Source organism: Musca domestica, unplaced genomic scaffold (assembly GCF_030504385.1).
Source record: "Musca domestica strain aabys unplaced genomic scaffold, Musca_domestica.polishedcontigs.V.1.1 1, whole genome shotgun sequence".
NCBI lineage: Eukaryota > Metazoa > Arthropoda > Insecta > Diptera > Muscidae > Musca > Musca domestica.
In genome coordinates, this window is record NW_026712114.1 from 36,545,213 (window position 1) to 36,567,211 (window position 21,999).

General features: G+C 37.0%; 1 protein-coding gene across 2 annotated transcripts in view; it reads left to right on the plus strand.

The window, feature by feature from the left end:
- Positions 1-21,999, plus strand: part of LOC101895255 (J domain-containing protein) — a 113,150-nt gene that overhangs the window by 60,548 nt on the left and 30,603 nt on the right. For both annotated transcript variants that reach the window (XM_005183758.4, XM_005183759.4), the window contains exon 3: positions 16,735-16,836. In XM_005183758.4, the coding sequence (XP_005183815.1) occupies positions 16,735-16,836 (102 nt within the window). The remainder of the gene's footprint in view (positions 1-16,734; positions 16,837-21,999) is intronic.

A 21,999-nucleotide genomic window follows, 5' to 3' on the forward strand; every position in this document is an offset into this window, starting at 1 on the left:
TCTCTTTTTGTTGCAAAATGGACAGGCTTAATCCCTTTATTGTTGTTTTTATAAAAACAACGTTTGTTTATTAGTGCAGAACGATGGTAATTTTTAAAAGGGGGTAGGGCACTAATAAACAAACGTTGTTTTTATATAAAACAACATTAAAGGGATTAAGCCTGACCATTTTGCAACAAAAAGAGATTGATATATTTTGGAGAAGAATAGCTTTGGACTATGCAATATGCATGGAAAACATTTTCACAAGGCTTCTAATGAGTGGAAGGTTTTTTTGTTGGTAGAAAACCTATGAATGATTTTCTATAAATATAAGAACTGGTAAATATATTTCATATACAGAAGACCTGCAGAAATATTCGATATTCAGAAAGCCTGTGTAAAGTCTATGTTTTCAAGACCTGTGAACTGTTTGCTGTTAATAGATAAACGATAATTACTTCTAATGTCATAGAAGCCCTTTAAAATGATATAGACAAATAGAACACTTGGAAATACTTTATAGAAGACCTGAGAAAGGCATGTCATCACTAGAAGACCCCTAAAAGGCGGGCTCCGAAACATGTAAATGATGATGTACTTCTTGAAGATATATGAATTATTTTTATTCGTACAAGAACTGTGTCTGGTTTTCTATCAGCAGAAAATCCGCTCTCTCTCTCTCTCTCTCTCTGTAAGCCCTGGGAAAAGTCTCTATCTAAAGGTCATCTATTTATCGCAGACTTATAAACAATTTTCTATCCATAGCAATCCTGCAAAGGTCTTCTATTTATAGAAGACATGTGAAATTCATACTTTGTATTGGTGTACCATATGTATTGAAGACCTGAGAATGGAATTCTATATAAAGAGCTGATAAAAAATTAATAAGTATAGAAAACTTGTGATAGGTCATATAACAATGGAAGACTGATCTACTCTGTATGAGGGGCTGGAAAACTTAGGGCCTTAGAGCGATGTGGAATATCTTGAGCGATATACAAGATAAAGTGGCCCAAAGTATTTCACTTCATCTAATGCTGATAAAAATATTGTAAAAATATATATTTACAATTCTATAGGAATATTTTTATACTCGACAACACCATGTGTTGGGGGAATTATGATCCGACATTTGTTTTTGGAGATAATCGCAAAATTTTTCCTGATTTTGCCTATTTTGCCTGAGACCAAACGTCGAAAAATAACTTAAAATAAATTTAGATTTGTTCAAATTGGCCATCTTTGGCACGAATTATGACCTTCAAACGGCCAATGAAACCGTACTCTGCCCGAATGTTGCTTTGCAGTATTTTGGCCCATTCCCGGCGAAGCACTTGCTTGAAGTGATCGACACTTTGGTACTTTTTAGTGCCAATCTTGCTTTCCAAAATACTCCAGTCACAATAGTCCAACGGATTGGTGTCCGGAGATTTTGGTTGCCGTTGTGCGCTGGAAATGAAGCGAGGAACCTCATTTTGTAACCATTCTTGGGTGGTGCGCGCTGATTGCGATGGTGCTGAGACCTGTTGGAACGTCCAAGGTCTGTGGCCAATATGTTTGCGTGCCCAAGGCTTTAATACACCTTCCAAAATATTTTCGCGATAAGATTCGGCATTTATTCTAATACCACGGTCGACTAATATGAGCGGAGAGCGACCATCGGCTGTTATGGCGGTCCACACAATCAGCATGGCCGGCGATTGAGTTCTGGTGGCCAACCGAAGGTGCACATTTTCAGCTGATCTCTTTGACAAGTAAACACGATCAGTTTATGTACAAACTTCGGGACAACGGAGAAAACCAAATTCGGCAGTTCACCACTTTCGGCCAATCGAAGAAACTCTTAAGCTCTTTTGAGACTATGTTCTTTCTATTGCGGTGTAAGTTCTTGCACGTTTTGAAATTTCAATGGCTTTACCCCGAGGTCATTTTTCAATATTTGTCGAATGGAATATTGCGATATGTTCAGCTCACAAGCTGATCATCGATCATGTCGCTTCTTTACTTTTCGAACCATTTCTGCTTTAATTATTTTAACATATGTCTGACAAGTGGCTTAGAAATGACAGCAGTCTGAAGTTGGTTGCAGTTTTATCATCTCACCCTGTATTGGCATCTTTTTATGCGATGTTTTTACATTTTATTCTTTTATGCCAAGAGGGTTCTGAATTGACACTCCAGCCACTCTGTAGATATAAATATCCTGGCTAACATCCCAGTCCTTTGTATATACACATTGTATATATTTCGCTATATGTACCCGATATATTTACTATCGGTATCTACTTTTCGCTGGGATTAAAAAAATCCGCTGTCTAATGGAAAATTGTACTTTAAGTTAAAACAAATGTTATTTCACCCACTAAATATAACCCGGACCATCCAAATTGGCACGGTTCTGCCCAGCCCTAAGCTCTTGCCCCATGCTAACTTCCGCTTCGATTGGTCTATAATTGCGCCCTGTAGAGCAACTGCGTAATCAGGAAATTTTTCAGTTTTTGGTCCATTTCAACCCCTATATTTTATGTGAACATCTCCAAAAGCAATAGGATTCTATTCTGACCCAAACCCCACCCCCATTTTCAATTTTGTAAGGATCTGGCCATAATTGCGACTTGTAGGGTGAATACAAATTAACATGGACAGACGGACGACATACATTGCTATATATACTCAGCTGGGCGAGATAGAAAATCTAAATATAGGTTCCTATATGGGGGACTAATATTTCGAGGTGTTACATAATTTTTGGTCCAATCAAACTTATAATACCTCCTACACATAGTGTTGTAGGGTATAAAAATGACCAAAAAGACCCCTTTTTTTGACTTGCTCTAGGGGTAAAATATGCCCCGTATATATACCTAGAATGCACGAATTTCGAGAAAACTTAATCCAAAAATTTTCAAAAGTATGGAAAAGCCCGTCTATTTAGATTTGGTTGCGATTTAAACTCTCAAACTGCTGATACCCTTTTCCTTTTTTTACCTATACTTTCATAATCTGCTGGATTTTCTCCATAATTATTTTTTGTGTTGCACAGTGTAATTTTCCCAATTGTCCTTCCGGCTGAGGCTGAGCGTAAAACTCGATTATTTCAAGTTATGCATACCTTCTAACGTGTTTCTTTGTGTCAAGTTGAGTTAGAGTACCCCCTAACTTTTCCCACTTTTATTGTTTCCCTTTGAATAAATTTTCTTTAAATCACGGCAAAATTTAAAGCCGCTCTGATTCCTCATCCGCCAATAATCTTCGAATTACAAATTATTTTTGAATTCATAAATATTTGTCAAAGGAAACATTTTTCATTTGCATTTTAAGCTTTTGTTGCCGTCAAGACGGGGGATAAACAAATTGAATTTCCATTGAAAGCAATTGGAGCTGTTAATAACTGAGCAGGGGATTTGTTGTTTTTGTTGTTGCTATTTCCATCTTAATTTGCATAAAATTTACAATTTCTGAAATTACTTTACATTACTTTTCCTAACGCGATTTATCACCACATGGAGACCTGGTTGGCGACACATTCCGCACTCCCGCCCTCCACAACTCCTCGTATTCACATCTGCTACGTCACCCCTAGACATCTTCTTAAATTAGTATAAGCTTTGCATGAAACCTACATGGAGGGTGTTTGCAACAACTCAACTCACCATGGATCTGTACTTGTGCTCATTCATAAGCGTTAAATGTTTGGAAATACCATTTATTAACCCAATATGACAAAAAGTGATGGAGTTCCAGGTAAGGGGCTAGGGTGATTTTGAAGAGAGATGCAAGGTGTGTCACCCAATTTTAATTTTTCCCCCCTACCGCTCTGAATGGAATTTTTGTGTTTCATTTTGATGTTCTTTCACAAAATTCTATTTTAGGGAAGTAATGGAAAATATGGTGATGAACAACGAGCGTTGTTACACTCTCAAACAGTGCTTTGATTCGGCGTTAACATATTTAGTCCTGCGGACATTAGAACAACAACTAGATTATTCATGAAAGCGAAATGTTGTTACAAATTTTTCTGATTTCCATGGTTGTCGCCCATGCCGGGTTTTAGCAAAATTACGCATGATGTAATCTTACCTCTGACAATGTATTCCAGCTATGCTGTATAAACTTTCTACCCCTACCCGCCATTATGGAAAGTATTGTCACGCACAGAAATGGCCAAAGGGTGCGTTTTGTGTCATTTTTCCATCCAGGTGGATTATATTTTGAATATTAGCATATGCGAATATTAGCTTGTTTGGATTATTCGAAAGGAATGCCATTAAACAATTTTGCTTTGATATTCATAATCTTATGGGATATAAAATATTCATTCATAATCATGTTAACTATAATGATATGTGGGAAACATTTTTTCTAATTTTGCCATTTTTATAAAAGGGAAATTTAATCAATTTATGTATATTTCTAAAAGAAAATAGAGAAAATAATCCAAACAATCAAATTATTTTAGGTCATTATACCCTATAAATTATGTAAAACCTCGAAATATTAGCCCCCCACATAGGATCTTCCGATCTCGCCGAACTGAGTCGATCTAGCTATGTATGTCCGCCCGTCCGTCTGTCCATGTTAGTTTGTAATAACGCTACAGGTCGCAATTATGGCCCGATCATCACGAAATTGAAAATGGAGGTAATTGTGGGTTTAGAAGAAAACCCTATTGTTTTTGGAGATGATCGCATAATATTTAGGGGTTGAAATGGACCAAAAACTGAAAAATGTCCTGATTTTCAGTTGCTCTACAGATCGCAAATTATGGACCAATCGAAGCGGAAGTTAGCATGGTGTTAGAGCTTAGGGCTGGGCAGAAGCCTTCCATTTGGTTGGTCATCGGATAATATTTAATGGGTGAAGTAGACCATACCATTAAAAGTTTAAAAGTCAAATTTTCCATTAAACAAACGAACATTTTTAATCCCGGCGAAATCATAAATGGACGAAAAGGTTAGTTCTGACCGCTACATAGATGCCGATATACAGGGTGAGATAAAAAAACTGCAACCAACTTCAGACTGCTGTCATTTTAAAGCCACTCGTCCAACAGCTGTTGAAATTGTTCCAGTGACAGCTCATCATTTTTTGCAAGCGTACAAAAATGATCGTGATTACTTGCCAAAGAAGTCAGCTAAAAATGTGCACCTTCGGTTGGCCACCAGAACTCAAGCGTCGGCCATAGTGATGGTGTGGGCCTCCATAACATCCTATGGTCGCTCTTCGCTCGTATTAATCGACTGTGGCATCAGAATAAATACCGAATATTATCGCGAAAATATTCTGGAGGGTGTTTTAAAGCCTTGGGCACGCAAACATTTTGGCCGCTGACCTTGGACATTCCAACAATACTCAGCACCATCGCACTCAGCGCGTGCCACACAAGAATGGTTACAAAATGAGGTTCCTTGCTTCATATCCAGCGCACAATGGCCACCAAAATTTCGTGATACCAATACGTTGGACTATTGTGTCTGCAGTATTTTAGAGAGCAAGGTTGGCACTAGAAAATACCAAAGGGTTGATAACCTCAAGCAAGCGCTTTGCCGGGAATGGGCCAAAATACCGCAGAGCAATATTCGGACGGCGTGTGATGGTTTCATTGCCCGTTTGATGGCCATACTATAAAATTTGACGTTATTTCTGACATTTTTTGCTTTCTTTCAATAAAATTTAAAAAAAATATAAAAATTATGGCGTTTGACTTTGTTGCAGTTTTTTTTTATCTCATCGGGTATAGCCAAAAATTGTAGACAAGCAAATCATACAGATGAGTCTAAATTTGGGGATACCTAATGGCAAATGAACCACTTACAGGAAAATTTTCCTGATCATACATTTGAAACCAATCGACACGGAATATTGCATTAAAAGAGAGTTAAGGACAGGGATGAAGTCTGGCATTTTGAATGACCATTGGATTATATTTAGCTTTAAAATGAACCACAAAAACTAACAGCACGACGGAGTGCGTAAATATAGGGCAAGTGTCCCTGGTCAAAAAATTAAGAGTAATATCTGGGCGCTCTATGCTCTAAAGCCAAATCTACCAAAATGGATTTGGACATAAGGAGCCTTCTAACATATTGTAGTGTTGTAAGGTATCACACAGTCGGCCCCGCACGGCTATAGCCTTTGCTAAATTGTTTTCATTTATTCTTTCTATATTTTCAAAAGTTCTTAACATATTCGTGACAGATAATCATTTGAAAATTGTAAAACAAAACTAAATGAATTTTATCTTCCAATTCTCTATATTCCTAGACATGAGTTTTAGTAAGTAATTATTATAATATTAGTTGCAAAATGGAAATTCCATGAAAAATAATATTACAATATTTTCTTTGCTAGTAAAAATTGTTTGCTTTGATTACATCATTAGTGAGGTAGATACTGGAAAATTTGAAGTTTCGAATCGACAGTTTTGATTGGATCGGCACAAATCTTTGAACGGAGGTAAAGTCTTAAATATGTGTCTGTTTTATTTTCCGACTTATAAAGCGTCTTATGTAGGAATATTAATATATGTTTCTTTGGGCAAAATCTGTTTCAGGACATTTAGAGTCTATCTAGCGACGTCCGTTTTTCCGTCTGTCTAGATTGTTGGCTCTCAGAGAAAGTATCCAATTTTTTTCTAAATTTGTCAGAGTTGAGTATCTACCTCAAAACTGTAAAAACAGAAAATAATATAAACAAATGGAATTATCCTATTCAAAGAATTTTCGCAAATGTCCTGTCCCGTAGCCACACAGCCTTTTGTAAATTTTTTAATTAAAGTTTATACAAAAATATGTATTATACATGGGAGCTACATCTATACCGATTTTCTTTGAATTCGATGTACTTGCTTCTAGACTGAATTCGGCCGGATGAACCAAAATGTAGGACTTTTTAACTGATATTGGTCATTTGGTGCACTATTAATCCGAAATCGGTTGAAGATATATATGGGAGCTAAGTTCAAATCTGAACCGATCTCGATAAAATTTGGCAGAGGTATTTCTGGGCTATATCTTATATCTGGTACCAAATGTAATTATTGTGAAGTGCTTATTACGCATGTGAGGTAAACACCAAATCGGATGAAACATATATATGGGAGCTATAGCTATATCTGAACAGATTTTCTCCAGATTTGATGTACTTGCTTCTGGTTTAAGTTCGGTGGGTTGTCATTTGAACTTATATTGGCCATTTGGTGCACAATTAACCCTAAACCGGTGGAAGATATATGGGAGCTTTAACTAAATCTGATCCAATTATCACCAATTTCAATAGGGTTTGACCTTGGGCCAAACAAATGTTTTTTTGAAAATTTCAGCTCAATCGGATAATAAATGCGACCTGCATTTTGTTTATAAAAGTACATGGACGGACGGATTGACATTCATAAATGGACTCAGATAGTGATTCTATGTATATCCTCAAAAGAAACTATGGGTCTATCTCGCTTCCTTCTCCATATTACAAATAAATGCACAAAAGGTATGTAAGTTAACACCAGACATATTCAAATTCAACATTAGCAACCCAAAGAATTCATCAACCAAAGTATAAGCGTGTCATTTTGCTGACACTGCAGTTCCCACCGAAACACTGACAACAACATCCAACAGGCAGACATCAACATTCCATCGCCAACACGAGCAGGTGTCCAGTATCATCTGGGTGCATGAATCCAAAGTATAAGTTAGGGTAGTTTTATTTCATTATTTACTTTGTAGTCCGGAACCTTAACCAATAAAGACGTGATTGCTTGCAGTAAGCAGCAATCACAAATTTTTAAAAAAATAAATAAATTAACATTGAATTAATTGGCGCCCGAGAGCAGGGACCTGTTTTTAAACAGGTACTCGAATCCCGAAGAAAGGATTTCCGACAAAAGTCAAGCCTTCAGGTGGCGCCCCAGTAACTTAATTGTGAAAAGGACGTAACGTTATGTTACAGCCCCTAAAGCCCGCGACGCGGATCACTAGATTACGGTAGTTTACAAATAAAAATTTTAAAAAAAAGTGAAAGTAAAATAAAAACATTGATACAAGAATTGTGAAAAATGAAAAACTATTAAAGAAAATAAAAAAAACTCCTGAAAAATTAAAAAACAAAGTTAATTAAATTAAATAAAAAGTGAGAATTTAAAAAAAAAAATAAAAAAAAAGTATCAAAATAAAGGAAATTAAAATGATAATTACAAAATGAAAACTTTAAAAAAAAAAAAACTTGTGAAAACTTAAATGCAAAGTAAATTAAATGAAGTGAGAAATAAAAGAGAAACAATTGTGAGAAATTATAAAAAAAAAAAAAAGAGATAAAAAATAAAGCAATTTAAATAAGTTTGAATGAATATAAATAAAAATAAAGTTAAGACAGAAATAAAAATTTAAAAAAAAAGTGAAAGTAAAATAAAAACATTGATACAAGAATTGTGAAAAATGAAAAACTATTAAAGAAAATATAAAAAACTCGTGAAAAATTAAAAAACAAAGTAAATTAAATTAAATAAAAAGTGAGAATTTAAAAAAAAAATAAAAAAAAAGTATCAAAATAAAGGAAATTAAAATGATAATTACAAAATGAAAACTTAAAAAAAAAAAACTTGTGAAAACTTAAATGCAAAGTAAATTAAATGAAGTGAGAAATAAAAGAGAAACAATTGTGAGAAATTAAAAAAAAAAAAAAGAGATAAAAAATAAAGCAATTTAAATAAGTTCGAATGAATATAAATAAAAATAAAGTTAAGACAGAAATAAAAATTAAAATAAAAAAATTGTTTGAACAATATTAAATATTTTAACAATTTATAAATAAAAGTGAAAAAAATCGGACACAACAAAACTTTGAAAACTTTGAAAGGACTAAGAAAAACGATCATCTCATCTCATCTCATTTGTACTAGAAGGATGCTACTCCAGACTCTAATGATGCTGCTATTGTAAGAATAACTTTAAGAATTCAAATTAAGAACAAATTTAGTTCCTAACATTTTATAGTTATAGTTATTTGTTACCTATGAAATATTTTTTTTTGTTCCCAATACTGATAAATAACGTAACTTTGATAGCTCCACCTTTCCTTTTGATAAAGAGAAAAAATGTTAGAATCAGTGGATGATATTGCCGCAAAATTAAATAGAATTACGATAAATCCATCTTCAAATAACATGGAGACTCAAACAAGGGCAAACACCCTTACATCAGGTAGTTCAGCACTCACGGACAGACAAAGAAATGAAATCACACGAATGATTACAAACCTTTTGGCCGGACGAGACGAAACGTTTGACTATGGTAGTGACATACCGGTAGGAACAGTCTCCTCGAGACTGGAGGAACTTTACAAAGTTCCAGATATAGTGAAATCCTTGAGGGAATTTTCGGGAAAACCCGGAGAATTCAGCTCTTGGAGGAAATCAGTCGAAAGGGTGATTGATTTATACTCATCACTTCGTGGTACCGGGAAATACTACGCAATTTTGCATACAATTCGTACGAAAATTATAGGTGAGGCCGATACAGCTTTAGAATCCTATAGGACTCCATTGGATTGGGCCAAAATACGCAAATGTCTGATGGTGCACTACGCGGATAAACGAGATATAGGTACACTAGAGTACCAAATGAATGTTTTGTGTCAGGGGCACAGAGGTGTCACAGAGTTCTATCAGGACGTCTATCAAACACTATCTCTAATTTTGGATAAGGTTTCCTGCCTGGAATTGGACGACGGTAGTCTCAGAGCCATGACGAATACATATCGAGAGAAGGCACTTGATACCTTCATAAGAGGCCTGAACGGCGACCTTTCTAGGCTGCTCAGTGTCAAGGGTCCTACATCTCTACCAGAGGCTCTACATCTTTGTTTGAAGCTAGACAATATGGCATTTCGGAGAGATTATGCCCAGAAGGGAGGCCATAGACAGGAACCATTGAGGATGTCAACTGGTTCGAAATTTTACCCAGAATTGGCAAATATTCCGACTCATAGGCCTAGAGTATCCCCAGCTCTTCCATTTCCGAACAATTTGAATATGCAGAATCAGCGTCCTCAGTTTGGGGGACAACCATTTGCTCATCGTCCTCAGCAATTCTTTCAACGAAATCAGATGGGAGGACACCAAATCACTCGTCCTTATACGGGAACCCAGAATTTTCCTCAGAACCAATTTAGGCAATTTCCCTCACAATTTTACAATAACCAGAGTAAGCCAGAACCCATGGATATTGACAGGTCAATACAAGTAAGACCCCAACAGAACCAGAATTTTAAAAGACCTGCCCAGTTTTCGGTACAGACTCCTATGAATAAGATTCAGCGTAATTTTCATGTAAACGTGGATAATCAATACCCAGATATTGAGAACCAATCCCCAAATATCGACGATTACCGAGACAACAGTGACTATCAGCCAGTAGACGAAAATGACACAGGGAATTACGGACAACAGGATATAATACCGGACGATTACCAGGAACGTAACCCCGATGACATTCCAGCCAACTTCATAGATATGAATTTTTTAGATTAAACTGTTCCTCGTTGCCATACTTTCAAGTCAAAACGAGGGACGGGAAGACAGACTTTTTATTGGATACAGGAAGCAGTAAAAATTATATAAGACCAACTTTGGTCCTGAGACCCAAGTTGAATGACAATAGGTTTAGCGTAAAATCTGTAGGCGGCGATGTGGAAGTTTCACACCACACTCTTCTTAACATGTTCGGCGTCAATGACGTCCCACTAAAATTCTTCCTTCTACCTGGTTTGGTATCTTTCGACGGGATTTTGGGGAATGACAGCTTGAAGGAATTATCGGCAGTAATTCATACTTCCGAAGATTATTTCCAAGTAAGAGGTGGCAAGAAAATTGCCATTAGACAGAGAATATCCCAGAATGTTAATAGTCTGGAGCTGGAGGCTGATCATCTATCATTAAGTCAGAGGAGTTCTCTCAATAATATTGCAAGGCAGCACCGGAACCTGTTCTCAGATCCGGATGAGAGATTAACATACACCTCTGTTGTGGTTGGAGAAATCCGAACTGAAAACGAATCTCCAATCTATACGCGAAGTTATCCTTACCCAATGGCATTAAAATATGTCGTGGAGGAAGAGATTCGTCGTCTCCTTCGGGATGGCATCATAAGACCATCCAGATCCCCGTACAACTCCCCTATTTGGGTAGTGCCCAAAAAGGAGGACAGTTCTGGTCGAAAAAAATATCGTTTGGTCGTTGACTTTAGAAAGCTCAACGCCGTCACCATACCGGATAAATATCCGATTCCCGAGGTGACGGAAGTCCTATCTAACCTAGGGGGGAATCAATATTTTACGGTCATTGATCTTAAAAGCGGTTTCCATCAAATACCCCTACGGGAGGAGGATAGACAGAAAACCGCATTCTCAATCAACAATGGCAAGTACGAGTTCACGAGACTGCCATTTGGCCTGAGGAACGCGCCAGCAATATTTCAGCGAACGCTGGACGATATACTCAGAGAATTGATTGGAAAAATCTGTTTTGTTTACATCGATGATATTATCATCTTTGGCAAGGACGAGAAGTCACACGTCGAGAACATAAAGAAAGTTTTCCAAACACTAGAGTCCGCTAATATGAAGATCCAGTTGGACAAGTGTTCATTCTTTAAACAAGAAGTGGAATTTTTGGGATTTATTGTGTCGAGGGATGGTATAAAAACCAACCCAAAGAAAGTGGAAGCCATTCTTAATTTCCAGATTCCTAAGACACTTAAGGAACTTCGTTCTTTCCTTGGCCTCTCGGGCTATTATCGAAGGTTCGTAAGGGGATATGCCGATGTAGCAAAGCCGCTAACATCGCTCCTCAGAGGGGAGGAAGGCAGAATTCCAAAGACAGCTTCCAGTCAAATTCCGGTGACATTAGATGTTTCCGCCGTAGAAGCTTTCAACGAGCTAAGAAATGCATTGGTTTCAAACGATGTGATACTTGCGTATCCAGATTTCAGAGAAGATTTTGACCTAACGACGGATGCCTCCAGTGTCGCTCTTGGAGCAGTGTTGAGTCAAAAGGGAAGACCAATTGCATTCATTTCAAGAACTCTGGATGAAACAGAGGAGCATTACGCCACAAATGAGAGGGAAATGTTGGCCATCATATGGGCCCTCACTACCTTGAGGAATTATCTATACGGATCGAAGAAAGTTATAATTTATACCGACCACCAACCCCTCACTTACGCCATTAGTAACAAAAATAGCAATGCGAAGATGAAACGCTGGAAATGTACTCTGGAGGAATATAATTACGAATTGCGGTACAAACCCGGAAGACAGAATGTCGTAGCAGATGCTCTGTCTAGAACGGTACAGAAGGACAATAATGCTATTACTCCGATTAATTCACTGACTCCCACACAGCATAGTGCGGAGAGCTCATCAGAGACCCTTATACCCAGTGTTGAGTCACCCATTAATGTTTTCAAGAACCAGCTTCTCATAAGTGTGGATGACACATCAACGTACCAGTTCAATGTTGTTTTCCCAAGCATCCACCGACACACAATTACTGAACCACATTATGACGAACGAAAACTTCAAACAATCTTGAAGAGGTATTTGAACCCGTCTGTAATTAACGGAATCAAGGCACCCGAACAAATAATGGGAAAAATTCAGAACATTTACCCACTCCATTTTAGCCAGTACAAATGCAGGTTTACTCAGAAGGTAGTAGAAGATATATTATCAGAAAATGACCAGGAAAGAATAATTATTGATACCCACAATAGAGCCCATAGGAACGACAGAGAGAACAAAACACAGATTTTGGAAAATTATTATTTTCCGGGGATGTCGGGAAAAATAAAGCGAATTATAAAACTGTGCACGACGTGTAAGAAAAACAAATACGAGAGACATCCCAATGAACCTTACCTTTGTGAGACGCCTATTCCAAATTATCCAGGTCATACTATTCATATTGATATATTCTCTACAGATAGGAAATTAGTTCTGACCTCCATTGACAAATTCTCAAAGTACGTTAAAGTGAAAATACTAGACGGAAGATCTACTGAGGCTATTAGAAGACCACTGAGGGAATTATTATTCTCTTACGGAGTTCCGAAGAATGTGGTAATGGACAACGAACGTCTTTAAATTCCAGTTCGATATTATTCATGATGAAGGACGAATTAGGAATAAATATTTTTACGACCCCATCCTACAGGAGCGAGGCTAACGGACAGATAGAACGCTTTCATTCTACCCTCGCTGAGATAATGAGATGTTTGAAAAGTGATGGAACATCCAGGAATTTTGAGGAATTACTGGAGAGGGCTGTTAATGAATACAATCACTCGATTCACTCCACGGTGAATAGAAGACCTGTTGATTTGTATTTTGGACGCACAATTGACTTTTCTCCACAAGACATAGAGACTACCAGACGGAATATTGTTGACAAACTCAGACAGAAACAGGCCAACGACTTGACGTATCATAACAAAAAGAAACGACCAGTTAAGGATTATATTCCCGGACAATTAATTTATGTAAGCAACAACAAAAGGTTAGGAACGAAACTAAGCGACCGTTACAAAGAGGAAATAGTTAAGGAAAACCGGAATACCACCGTTTTGACCGAAAGCGGAAGGGTGATTCACAAAAGCCATATTAGAAATTAATAAAATCCTAAATTTTACAGATTGTTTCCTGGAAACACCCTGGCTGACTTCAGCATCCTCGACTACTCGAACGCAAGACTCATTTCAATTCATAATGGAATAGCAAGGAAACAGAACGGGACATTTAAAGTAATTCATTCAATAGATCTTGAACAGTATGAAAACCTCACTCGTGAAACCGAACACATTCTAGACAAATTCGTGAACCTAGACCATCCTCTCCGTCCATTTATGAAGCAACAATTAATTGACATCAATGGACTATTAGACCGTCTGATGCCGCACAGAGAGAAAAGATCGATAGACTTCATAGGAAGTGCTTGGAAGTGGATTGCAGGCAGTCCAGATAGTCATGATTTTCAGATCCTAGAACAGAAAATTGGCAATATTTTGGAAAATAACAATAGACAGCTGATAATAAACCAATTAATTTCGGAAAGAATAACCGAAATAACTAATAAGACGAATGAAATAATAAAAAGGGAAGGGTGGAACGATGAAGTAGTATTCAAAATCGAAAGAAAACTTAATTTTATTGAAAAAGAGTTACAAAACGTAGAGTTTGCAATACAGTGGGCTAAAGCTAATATCGTCAATTCAATTCTGCTTTCTAAAATCGAAATCGATCAAATAAACACTGTTTTTGAAAAATATAATATTCCTACTTATTCGATAGATGAACTATTAACTTTTGGATCCGTAAAAATTGTTACAAATAAACGAGAAATTTTGTACATCCTTAGTATCCCTGTAACTCAAGAAGAAGTTTGTAAAGTATATTTCATAAAACCTATAAAAACTGGAGATGTAATTGATAAAATTGAATACGAAAAAATTTTGGAATGTAATAAAGAATTATTTGGAATAAAAACAGAATGTAAAAGTAATTACGACATAACAATTTGTAATAGAGATAAGCTTATTTCATTAAGAGATGATAAGTGTATAACTAATTTGTTCAAAAGTAGAGTAGGGAAATGCACCCAAATAAACAACGAACACATACCAACAATTGAAGAGATCGGATCGGACTTGCTCTTGCTGAACCAATATCAAGGCGCTATCAGTGTAGACAACGAGCAGATTTTTTTAAACGGGACTTATCTCATCAAACATTTCAACGTCACTATAAGAATCGATGGCCACAGTTACAGTTCAAGAGGAATAAGTGCCAATAAACCTCTTCCCGCCTTTTTGCAACCAAAAGGTCCAAAAGACAAATTAGAAGAAGTAATATCATTGGAGCTGCTTAAACAGTTGAACGTAAAGAACATCGAACGAATACGATCTATGGAAACCAAAGGTACCTTAGCAGTCGGCATCGGTTGTGTTTCTGCAATAATCCTTACAACTATAACAATAATATCACTGAGAAGAAAATATGCAAAAAACTCCGAAAATAATAATCTGAAAATCGAAGATGCCCCAGGAGATGAAATAGAGATTGCGGAAGTAAATTTACCTACAACTTCGAAAGAAACTAAAACATTCAGCATTTACAATATTCATTCATTTTGAACAATCGGGACGATTGTATTTAAGAGGGGAGGAGTTAACACCAGACATATTCAAATTCAACATTAGCAACCCAAAGAATTCATCAACCAAAGTATAAGCGTGTCATTTTGCTGACACTGCAGTTCCCACCGAAACACTGACAACAACATCCAACAGGCTTTAAAATACCTAATATCGGAAGGTGCCGATATATGGGGGTTATACGCTATTGTGGACCTATATAGACAAATCTATGTCTGGGGGTAAAGTACTCACAAGGAACTCCTTATGTGGATTTTCAGATAATTCCATTGGGAAATGTGGCTAAAATCATCAAAATCCCGAATATCGCGGGGTACCGTTATATGGGGGCTATACGATATTGTGGACCCACATAGATAATTCTCTGCCGAGGTTTAAAGCACCCACAAGGAATTACTTGTGTGGATTTTCAGACAATTCCATTAAAAAATGTGGCTAACATCATCAAAATACCGAATATCGGGGGTACCGTTATATGGGGGCTATACGATATCGTGGACCGATATACCCCATCTTCGAACTTGACCTGCCTGCAGACAAAAGAGAGATCTGTGCAAAATTTTAGCTTCCTATCTTAATTCGTTTAGACTGTAGCGTGATTACAATAGACGGACAGGGCTAAATCGTGTTAGAATTTTACGCTGATCGAGAATATATACACTTTGTTGGGTCCAAAATGATTATTTCGATGAGTTACAAACGGAATGACGAACTTAATATACCCTCCATACTATTTTTGGTGGAGGGTATAAAAAGAGTCCGATTGTCTTCAAATGTTCACTGTTTAACACTTCGAAAGTTGACATAAGCTTCAATGCTATTTTTTGATCCTAGACACTGAACATCAGTCTAACAGTAGATACTTAAAACCTCAATATTACCTATTATGTTCTGTATTTAACACCTTGTTGGAAATTCGTAGCTAATTTCGCCCTCCAAAGCTGGCACTTGTATTTTATTAGCTCACATTTCAAATTGGTCTCAAATCGAAAAAAATCTCAATTTCAAGAATTTGCATATCAAGGGCAAAAGTTAGTTTAAGGACACTTCAGACTGAAATAATTCCGACTAACGCATACAACAAGACGGCTGTAAAAAAAATCGAGAGGTATATCAGCTTAAATTCACTCGCGCACTCTACTGCCAGTGAGTGACTTGACAAAGTTCCTGCATAATTTATTTGGCTCGGCGTTTGATGTTATCTGCGTTAGCAAACGAAATTCTACGACACTCTTATGAATACCTGTCGTGTGTTTCATGCATCCAAACATCTATCCATTCGTCTAAGGCAGTTGGAGAACTTGCCAGAATATTTTACGACTTTTCGTTGATGGCGTGGCGAGTCGAGTCGATGCGATGTGATGTGGCAGATATGAAAGTTGTAAGCGTGGGTATGAGTGCGCACAAAAACACTTTTATATACATAGCTATTTTCGTACCTCCCATTGTAGATATGTTCAACTTAGATATAAAGCGACAGCACGAAAGTACATAAAGTTAATATTAAATTACATTTCGTATTTTTGGTGTCTCTTTTCTTTCGCTGCAGGTGGAGCAAATTCAAGCGGAATATAAAGTTTTGGCTCTACAATACCATCCGGATAAGAATAGTGGCGACAAGGAGGCAGAGGCCAAGTTTCAACAATTGAAGGTAAGTTTACCCCCCTCCAAAAAATATGATAAACGTGAAACGGGAACTTTTCATTCAAAAGAAAGTGAGAAGTTGATTACTTTTCCATGAAACAGTTCGTTCGTTGTTTTAACTAAATTTTTAAATAAATAAAAATAAACTTACGTGAAAGATACGAGCAATGAAAGTTGCTGAATATGACAGTGACAAAAGGATAACTTTGACAATGTAAAGTGAGTGAAGTTTTGTGTGCCGTTTTGAAAATTCCCAAAACTTGTTGAATAATTCATGGGCACATGAAAACAATGTAACTTTAAAAGTGTGATATTTAATTGGTTTTTTGGAAATGGAATACACATTTAGATGGCTGTTGATGTCTGCCATTTACAGAGGAAACTTAGGAAATTCTAATTAAAATCTAATTTAATTTATGACACATGTGAAAGTAATTGAATTTGGTGGAAGTTTTAATTGTTTGTCTGCTATAGAGGTCTGGCTGGCGTTGAAGTTTAATTTAAAGAACAATTCTCTTTTGGGGAAATAAAATGAAGAAGAAAAAGACTTTATCTAAGGCGAAATAGCTTTATTTTTCAGGCATACCCTTTCCTTTCTTACTTCGCGATTCTAGATTCCACGATTTTTCTACCCTTCACCTTATGACTACATAGGATATATATTTTCGATACATCGAAACTGTGTGCCAGAACAGTTTTAGATATTCTGTATCTTTGAACGAAATGTGGTGAAAAACCTTAAAGGTCCCTCTGTATCTCCAAATTTAGAGCCATCTATATGATTTGCTCGTCTACGAAATTTGGCTATATTCGTCAACGAAATCAGCATAAAAAAGCCAGAAGTTCGCTTTTTGTGAATTTTGTATTTTGACTTTAAGTTATTTTCAGCGTTTCGGTAGAACGGAAATGTTGGTATGTTTTCACACAAGTGGTCCAAGCCTACCCGCTGTCCTAAACTCTAACTTCATGCGAGATTTCGTGTCCATTGGTTTCTATGTGTGTCCTTTATAAAGGCTGCAAAATCAGGAACATTTTTAGTTGTTGGTCCATTTCAACCCCCTAAATACAGGATGAGATACAAAAAACAGCAACATTTACATTTTGTTTAAATCTCCGGATTCCAATCCGTTGGATTTTTGTGTCGGGAGTATTTTGGAAAGCAAGGTTGGCACTAAAAAATACCAAAGCAAAAATGTCGGATATAGCATAATATTTTAGAATAAGTTTAGATTTATTCGAATTGGTCACATTTAGCACGAATTATGGCCTTCAAAGGGCCAATGAAACCGTCACACGCTGCCCGAATGTTGCTATGCGGTATTTTGGCCTATTTTTAGTTGTTGGTCCATCTCAACCCCTAAATGCAGGGTGATATACAAAAAACAGCAACAAAGTCAAAGGCCATCATTTTTACATTTTTTTAAATCTCCGGATGCCAATCCGTTGGATTTTTTCTGTCTGGAGTATTTTGGAAAGCAAGGTTGCCACTAAAAAATACCAAAGCAAAAATGTCGGAAATAGCATCAAATTTTAGAATAAGTTTAGATTTGTTCGAATTGTTCACATTTTGCACGAATTCAAAGGGCCAATGAAACCGTCACACGCTAACCGAATGTTGCTCTCCGGTATTTTGGCCCATTTCTGGCGAAGCGCTTGTTTGAGGTGATCGACACTTTGGTATTTTTTAGTGCCAACCTTGATTTCCACAATACTGCAGACACAATAGTCCAACGGATTGGTATCCGGAGATATTGGTGGCCATTGTGCTCTGGAAATGAAGCGAGGAAGTCCTGTTGGAATGTCCAAGGTCTTCGGCCAAAATGCTTGTGTGCCCGAGGCTTTAATACACCCTCCAGAATATTTTCGCGATAATGTTCGGCATTTATTCTGATGCCACGGTTGATTAGTATGAGCGTAGAGCGACCATCGGCTGTTATGGCGGCCCACACCATCACCATGGCCGGCGCTTGAGTTCTGGTGGTCAACCTAAGGCGCACATTTTCAGCTGATCTCTTTAGCAAGTAAACACGATCATTTTGTTTGCTAACAAACTGCTTTCGGCCAAGGGAAGCAATTCTTTTGCTCTTTTGAGTCTATTTTCTGTCTGTTGCGGTGTAAGTTCTTGCACTTTTTGGAATTTCAATGGCTTTACCTCGAGCTCATTTTTCAATATTTGCCAAATGGAATATTGTGATATGTTCCGCTCACGACCATTTTTCGGCCACTGCGACGCGGGTTTCGATCAAGTCGCTTCTTTACTTTTCGAACCATTTCTGTTGATGTTGCTGTTTTCTTCCGTACACTTCCTTGACGTCGGGCTACGCTACCGTGATACTGATAACGAGCGATGGAACGAGACACAAAAGATTCATTCACATTTAAATGCTGGAGTGGTTTTCCAGCTACCCTATCACGCTTGAATTCCATCACGAATATTTTTTTTTTTCTGGAAAATGTTCACCAAGATGCTTCTGTACGCTTGTAGGCAATATAATGAGCTATCACTGGAATAATTTTAACAGCTGTCGGACGAGAGGCTTACAAATAACAGCAGTCTGAAATTGGTTGCAGTTTTTTCATCTCACCCTGTATATCCGATATCTTGGCTATTAGCTTCACTGTAATTGTCAGTAGTGCCCTTTCAATGCACCTGTGATTTGGCCTGGATTATAAATATTCGCGGTTTAGTGGACAATTTCGTATTTTCTGACATAAAAGTTATGCTTTATTTTACCCGCTAAGTATTGTCCGTTGGCTAGATCGACACAGCTCGGCGAGATAGAAACATCCATATATAGTTTTCTATGTCGGGGACCAGTATTTCGAGGTGTTACATAATTTTTGGACCAATCAAACTTATAATACCCCAAAACTTATGGGTAGCAGGGTATAATAATATAAAGCGAAATAGCTTTATTTATCAGGCATACCCTTTATTCTCTAACTTCGTTATTCCTGGCTTCATGATTTTTATAATCTTAGCCTTATGATATGCTTATATGTGTTTGGTACTTCAAAAATGTGTCCCATGATAGTATCTCTTTCTTGGACGCAATGTAATGCATGTAACTTTGGACGAAATGAGATGAAGAACCTTGAAAGCGTTCATCAGACATTTAGTTAGGCATTTAAACAAAGGCATTCACACCAAATATTTTAATTATTTCACAAAATCTCTTTCAAATTTGAACTTTTCAACCCAATACTAGCCCATTACAGATTTCGTAAATGCCATAAATGGGGTCAAATTATTACATTTCAATTCACACATTTCCGCCCAAAAACCCACAAGAAATCCTTTTAATTAGAAACATACGAAGGCTAAATGATGCGTTTGCTTATTGCCACAACAGTTGAACATAAATCATGCCTTTCAATTTGCTTTCTGACAACCCGGCCGACAAACGGAAATGCATTGCTTTGCAATAAAGTTTCCGATTTCCACAATTCTCAAACTCACACACACAGCTAGCTTGCATGGATAGTCCACTCATATTGTTCTGCACGAAAAAGGAAGCTCCGACCTTTCTAGGTAGATTTGAATTTCCGACAACGTTGAAGATGTGGTGTCAAGACCACAAACAATATTGACTACTTTGGTACTTAAACGAGAGAACAATGCAACCACAACTATACAATAAATCGATAGCATGTTGTTGTTTTGCACATATATTAGGGGTATTAAATAAGGACAATGATTGACTACAAATTTTGAAAAGCAGGAGTATTGAAATTTATCTCCTTCAGCTACGGTAAACTTATAGAAAGCCGTTTTTGTATTCTGGTTTCAGTAGATTTTTATTTGATTTTTTTTTCAGAATATTTCCATAGCTTTCCGTACATGGAAGATCTGTATTGGATCTTTAGAATATAGAAAAGCTGTAAATGTCCCTCTTGCTACAAACGATTGATTAAGTTCCTTCTTCATATAGAATGCCTGTCAAACTGTTTCTCTATAAAATAAATAAAAAAGGCTTAAAGTTCGCCCTGGCCCCTGCTTTTGCTTGTAAATTTAGGATTCCAGCCCTATCCCTTCACTCAATACAAAAGTTGGTACCATTTAGTATTTTTAGCACAAATAAAAAAGATACCATCAGTAATCACAATATTAATTTTCAGATCATTATCTCTACCCCTTCAAACAATACCAAATATGGTACTAATCTGTACTTTTCGAAAAATTTTAGTACACAGTACCGAAACCACCTCAATATATCCATGAATAACGACCGTGATACCAAATTTTAGATTTCAAGCAAAACCAGCTCCATATATTAATGCCGGATACCAACAGAGACCTTAATATCAAATTTCAAGATTCCAGCTCTATCCCTCACCAATACCAAATACACGGTAAGATGAAAACACTGCAACCAATTTCAGACTGCTGTCATTTCTAAGCTACTCGTTCGACAGCTGTTAAAATTATTCCAATGACAACTCATTATATGTTTTACAAGCGTACAAAACCATTTTGGTGGGAATTTTCCAGAAAAAAAATTATTTGTAAGGGAATTAAAGCTTGATTTCTTTATATTTGGCTGGAAAACCACTAGTGGCTATCGTTAGAGCACTCCAGCATTTAAATGTGAACAATTTTTTTGTGTCTCGTTCAACCACTCGTTACCGTGATCGAAACCCGCATCGCAGTGGCCGAAAAATGGTCGTGAGCGGAACATATCGCAATATTCCATTCGGCAAATATTGAAAAATCAACTCGGGGTAAAGCCATTGAAATTCCAAAAAGTGCAAGAACTTACACCGCAACAAAACGCAACACAAAAAAAAAAGAAAATAGACTCAAAAGAGCTAAAGAGTTGCTTCGCTTGGTGAACTGCCGAAAGTGGTGAACTAACGAATTTGATTTTCTCCGATGAGAAAACATTCGTTGTCCAGCAGTTTGTAAACAAACAAAATGATCGTGTTTAATTGCCAAAGAGGTCAGCTGAATGTGCAACTTCGTTGGCCACCAGAACTCAAGCGGCCATGGTGATGGTGTGGCCGCCATAACAGCCGATGATCGTTCTCCGCTCATATTAACCGAGCGTGGCATCAGAATAAATAACGAATATTATCGCGAAAATATTATGGAGTGTGTTAAAGCCTTGGGACTTGGGCACGCAAATATTTTGGCCGCAGACCTTGGTCATTCCAATAGGACTCAGCACCA